The sequence below is a fragment of the Cuculus canorus genome, chromosome 8 (genome assembly GCF_017976375.1).
Source record: "Cuculus canorus isolate bCucCan1 chromosome 8, bCucCan1.pri, whole genome shotgun sequence".
Lineage (NCBI taxonomy): Eukaryota > Metazoa > Chordata > Aves > Cuculiformes > Cuculidae > Cuculus > Cuculus canorus.
The window spans coordinates 9,692,634-9,698,633 of NC_071408.1; the positions used below are offsets into that span (position 1 = coordinate 9,692,634).

The 6,000-nt window shown below is 43.1% G+C and overlaps 1 protein-coding gene across 4 annotated transcripts in view; it reads right to left on the minus strand.

Moving 5' to 3' along the window:
* The window catches only part of CAMSAP2 (calmodulin regulated spectrin associated protein family member 2), an 88,581-nt gene extending 82,852 nt beyond the window's left edge, over positions 1-5,729 (minus strand). For 3 of the 4 annotated variants that reach the window (XM_054072681.1, XM_054072680.1, XM_054072683.1), the window contains exon 1: positions 5,302-5,729. In XM_054072681.1, coding sequence (XP_053928656.1) covers positions 5,302-5,440 — 139 coding nt within the window. In that variant the 5' untranslated portion in view covers positions 5,441-5,729. The remainder of the gene's footprint in view (positions 1-5,301) is intronic. The other variant, XM_054072682.1, reaches the window with a different exon arrangement.
* Between the last annotated feature and the right edge of the window lie 271 nt (positions 5,730-6,000).

Genomic DNA, 6,000 nt, shown 5'->3' on the forward strand with positions numbered 1-6,000 from the left:
CTTGATTTATGGGAAAGGTAAGATAGGAGAAATAAATATAATAGAATAGTTATAATCCCGTTTTACTCAGCTAGCACCCTAATGACTGTCATAGTCAAGATATAATTTAAATAGCTTATAGAATAGGGCAAAAGATTGTTTCATAAAAATAGAGATAAACACTTTTTTTCTTGAACTATCACAAGACTATTAAACCAAAGAAAACCTTTTGCCAGCCATAACTAGATAGTCATGAGCTTACACATCTGCTTTGCTCTCTGGCTTACAGGTTCTCTTAGTATAAAACCACTTCCAATTGAAAAAAAAAGAAAACACGTAGGAAACAGCAAGAACTACACAACTTTTATATTAGGCAAATGGATTTCAAACACTACATTTCAACTCTTTAGCAAGAAGGTTTATTAGGACCATGTGATCCAGTAATAATGTACTGTCTCACGGGAAGGGGGGGGGGGAAGAGAGGTAAGAACTCACTCTATTTTTCTTGCAAAGTCTTGAAGGTGTTCACTCCCAGCCCCATTTCCCAGAATGATCAGCAAAAACATTCATTCAGAGCCCTGGGTTTACCAAAGCACATAGTTAAAAGTTATTAATGTCAGGAGTGGAACCGTATCCAGTTTTGGTCATTAATATCCACCAGCTAGTTATACAAATGAAATTACTTAACATCTCATGTTAGAAAGGTGGCGAGTTCCTGATGACCATGACTCTGCCAAACATAACAGAACAAGAAGTTCAAACAATTTGGTTTATTTACTTAAAAAAAAAGTGATATACAGCCAAACCATGTTTTAAATGTGTTCTGCGGAACAGACTGATACCAACTTCCAAGCAGACCATCTCAGTAGATGATTAGTCCCATTGGACTGACCAAAGTATCAGTTTGTCAGCAACTATTTTAGAGAGATGATGGAAAAGAATCTACTAAAAAAAAAAAAAATCCTTACAAGAATCTCAAACATTTGCTTTTATACTCAACACTCTTGTGCAAGTTTTTGCTAGCTGACATACTGAGTAAAAGTAATGAAATTGGGTCTGCTAGGAAAAGATTAAAAGGCATTCTGGCCTGCAACACCCAATATAACAGATGAGAGTATTCAGTTAAAACTTGTTTCTGTCAAATGCACAATGTTCATTTCCTCCCTTCATGGCTCTACTGGCAACATCTGCAAACAGCACTAAGTAGCTGCATATAAATTCTGACAAGATTATTCATCAGGAGAAAGCTATTTTTAAGTCTCTTGGTTTAGTTACAGATGATACAATGTTATCTATTACTTCAAACACCTACAAAGGATAAATTTAATGTTAAAAGGTGGAAAGACTACCCTTCTGACTGCAGAAAACACAATGAAGTTTAGGACAAGCACTCACACTTCTGTAGCTTTCATTTAGTTTATTCCTGTCAAAAATCTCTCACGTTAAACCACTGAAATTTATTAATTTAGCAGAATAATACGTTGTCTGGATAGCAGAACAGCAAAAGATTCCACTTTTAAAATTGTTCCCATAATTTTCTGAGAATCATACACATCAGACAGTCTTAACCTAGTAACTAAAAACTGGATACAAAGCTGTCTGAAAAACAATTTTCAAAGAGCTCTCAGAGGCCCACTATCAAATGGGAAGAATGTGTACTTACTTCAAGGTTCAAGAACCAGTACTTTCATTCATGCTAGCTAAAGGTTCTACAGAGGTGATTCTACAAAAGGATAGAAAGCATTTTTGAGGACAAAACTCTAATTCAAGATTATTCTGATAAGTAGAAGAAGTGGTTTGAAAATAGGATGCGGTTATATAAGTAGAGCTGCAAAGCAGGAACCTACAACTGCACAATTAGAAGATGGGAACAACTGAGTAGGCAGCGGTTCTGCAGAGAAAGATATGGAGCTACAGTGAATCACAGCCTGTATGAGTCAACAATTCTAGGCTAATGCAAAAAAGGACAAACGTCATATTCTAGTGAATAAATGAGAGTAATACAGGTTGGAAAGATGAAGTAATTTTTCAAACCTACCCTGTACTGGTAAAGTTTTAGCTGGACCATGAGATCTAGATTTAAGTACAGAATTCATTCAAAGCTGACCACAGAAAAAATACAGAGGAGGATGGAAACCCCATTAAAATAGAGTCAAAAAAGGTTGAAAAAAAACCTGGTTTGTCTAAACAAGAAAACAGAGACGAGACACTGTTTTTATGCGGAAGGTCTTATAAAGGGGTACGGCACCCACCATTCTCACATCCACTGGGAACAGGACAAGTAATGGGTTTACAATGTAGCAAAAGACACCAAGATGATTATGCTGTTCTAACATCTAGAGATAAATAAGGATTCAAATTGACTAGCAGACATACCATGGGATCTCTATAATTACAGATTTTCAAAAAACAGGCTGGACAAACATCTGTCGGGAACAATGTATATTTAGCTCAGCCTGCCCTTAGGATGGCAGATGCATAAAAAATTTTCCAGCTACATTTTCTATGACTATTATAGAGTGAGAAGATAAAAACTCCAAAATAATGAAATCAGCTTCTGTTGTTTTAGAAATAAAAAAAATGACAGAGAAACAAAACATAAAGATCTTTAAATTATTGCTATGAAGTAAGTCCTGATATACTTTTAAGTCAAAACACACAATATCAACACAGTTCAACCACTTATTTGGAAAGGAGTTTTTCTTTACTGAAGTGGTTAACTCCCAGCACTGGGAGTTAATACTGAAACTTTAGTGTTTGCAGTTTTTATTTCTAAACTCAAACACTCCCACTTTCATACACTTTCTGTTAACTTTGTTCTCCTTTCAGTTACTGTAAGTTGTGTGACTTAAATAATTTGATTATTACAGAACATCTAACCTGACCTGTCCTAACATTGATACGTTTTCTTGCAGCAAAACATCAAGACACAAAATCCTACACTCCCCAGCACTTCACCAAGAACGGTGTCCTTGATTAGTATTTCTTAAAAAGTTCCTCATATAAGATGCCTTCAATATGACTCTTAGTATTCTTCTACTCTCACAAGACATCTTACTAATATAACTTACTCCAACTTGCCCGTGTTGTGGGCCAGATTCTATCCTTGCAGTTTCACTGAGGACAACAGCATTATGCAATTTTTCTTTCAGTTTTTGGATGCAGATACCAATCTTCAAACACCAAAAGCCACTGCTGGATGCTGGGGAACAGTACCTATTTCAAAGTCTTGTTTCAAGAGAATTTTCTTCACAAGACCTAGCCAAGCTGCACTTACAATACTGATTATATCAAAACAGGGTTTTAAGAAAGTGAAATACATACACAGAAAGATGCGCCCATTTGATAGCTAAAGATTTAAATTTCTTCAGTGGATACCAGATTGTGACTAGTTAAACTTTTTTCATTAACCAAAACAAATAGCATTAACCAACTTTGAAGAGGGTGGAGAAAAATCTTCCACTTCCCCTGCTCACCTAAGGAATCCAAATATTTCAGGGATAAAACCAAAAAATAAAGCGTAGGATCCATAAAAACACTAATCATCCTTTGTACAAATGAATACAGTAATAGGTAGCAGACATGACTGAGGCTGTGATCTTCTCTAAAGAACTAAACTAAATAATTTAACAAACCCAAACTTCCTTCCTTGTTGGAAAAGTTGAAGGTCAGTTCTGTTTTGGCCCAAGTATAAAGGGAGTGCTTGTATTGCAGATGTGCAAATCCTGTATACTGCTTTTCCCTACTTGAGGCCACCAGGGATATTAACCCAGTGGAAGAACTGCAAGAACAGAAACCCTGCAATTGCATATGTTTACCTCTCTTCCCACCATTACATTATGGCAGTATTTAGAGGGCAGATGGAGCTATCATCTCCTCTAATCACATTTCATCTGTGCAATTCAAAACAACCATAGAAGTGAAGAGAAAGAGCAAAGGAATTTGGTTTGAATCACATTTTCTATAGAGAAGTAGCAGAAAGTACCCTGCAAGTTGCTTTACACATCCAAAAGCAACTCAATATAAAGCAAGACACGTCAACCACAGGCTGAGAACCTGTCAAACTCTAGTCGAAAAAAGTTCTCAGGTTAGAATGCTGGGTTACACAATTGCACAAGCACTGCACACTCAGAATCCCATGAGTAGAACCTACAGAATCAAGTTACCTAAAAAGATAATGATGCCTGAAAATGTGGCAACAAGTACCTCCAAGAATTTTCACTACTATTTTACCTCTTCTGTCTGTATTGCTAATAAGGCCATATGTAAAAATATTATGATTGCCCAGATCCCACAAAAGTAAGCAGAATTTATTGACAAATCTTCATAGGGAAAGGGTATTTTGATTTTTTTTTCTTTCTAAAGTGATGTACATGTACTCTATATCAGTAGTTACTGACTTTCAAAGTGGTTGAACGTAGTGAAACTTCAGTAAAGTAGCTTTCTGGAAACACCAAGTCAAATATCATCCCTCACAAGGGCATCATAGAGATACAGCTCTAACCCTGTTCAAACAGCTAACAATGCTCTGGCTCAAAGCAAGAGCTATAAAATTACAGAAGGAGGAACCTTTTCCTGCTTTCTACAAAGGACCGAGGTAAAAATATTGATTAACATCTAATTCATCTTTCAAACAAACTCCTTCCTTGTAATCCACAGAAAACTAAGCTATTAATATAACACAGCTATATTAAAAAAGCCCAGCTCGGTAAATTTCCAGAACGCTTCCCTCAGAAGACCTCTGCAAGCCTGGATTCCCTCAAGGACCAACGATATTTCAGGCACAGAATAATAGGTCTGGTATTCCTCAAGGCCCGGGTTTTCAAAGGCAGAGCAGCAACGCCTTTCGGAGGCATTACAACCCATTCCATTTAAGCTCACGGCTCAGTGGGCCAAAACCCGGCATTAAATGCTCTTTTCCCCCGAAATTCGCCCCTCAAATGGCTCCGGGCTGCCGTCACACGTCAAAGCTCGCAGCGCACATCCATTCCCACCACAGCTCTTCAACAACGGGAATAATACCGAGAGCGCAGACCAACACGGATCGCGGGTTTTTCCGCATTCTGGGAGCGGGCCCCGGGCCATAAATCAAACACCATTCGCAGCGCCGGGTTCCTCCAATAGCGCAGCACCGGCTCCACACACACACACCGCTCGGGAGCGGCGCTGCCACCGGCAGACCCGGGGCAATTAAAGACAAACAAGCCCCCCCAGTACCGAGGAGGGCGCGGAGCGAGCCTCGCTCCCACACGGCCCCTCGGGGGGAGGGAGCGGAGCCGCCGAGCAGGAACCGGGATCAAAGCGGGGAGGGACGCCACCTACCTGTCCCGAAGGCTTTGGCCACTAGCCAGGCGAGATTACAGGCGATTTTCGCTCGGGAGAAGTCATAATGGTCGAAGGGTTTGATGGCAGGAACAATGAAGGTCTTCCTCATCTCGCGGCCGCCCGTGCCGTCCCCCATCGTGCCGCGGGGCCGCCGGGCGCTCACATGGCCCCGGTCCCCGCGGCAGCTGCGGGCAGCGCCGAGCCCAGCTGTCCGCCCGGGCCAGCGCCGCTCCTCCGCGCAGGAATGCGGCCCGGACTCCTCCTCCTCCTCGCCCTTTGTCTCGGTTCCCCCCGCGCCGCCGCCCTCGGGGAGAAGCCGGGCCCGGGCAAGGTCCCCACGATGGCCGGGACACGGCCCCGGGCGAGGCGTCTAACGGCCGCGGCGCCCCCGGCTCCTGCAGCCGCTGCGGCTCCCACCCGCGCCTGCCGCACTGGACGGGCGAAGCGCGGCTGCGCACGCGCAGACGCCTCCCGGTTCGGGCTGCGCGCGGGGCGGGCAGAGTGCCGGGAAGGGCGGAGCGCGCGAGGGGAGGGGCGGGTTGGGCAGAGCGCGCGGGGAGGGGTGGGGCGCGCCCCGGGAGGGGCGGGGCGGGCAAGGCAGAGCGCCGGGCAGGGAGGGTTGGGCAGCGTGCGAGGGAAAGGGCGGGGCGCGCTCACCGGGTCGGGCAGAGAGGCGGGAGAGGCGGGGCGGGGCGC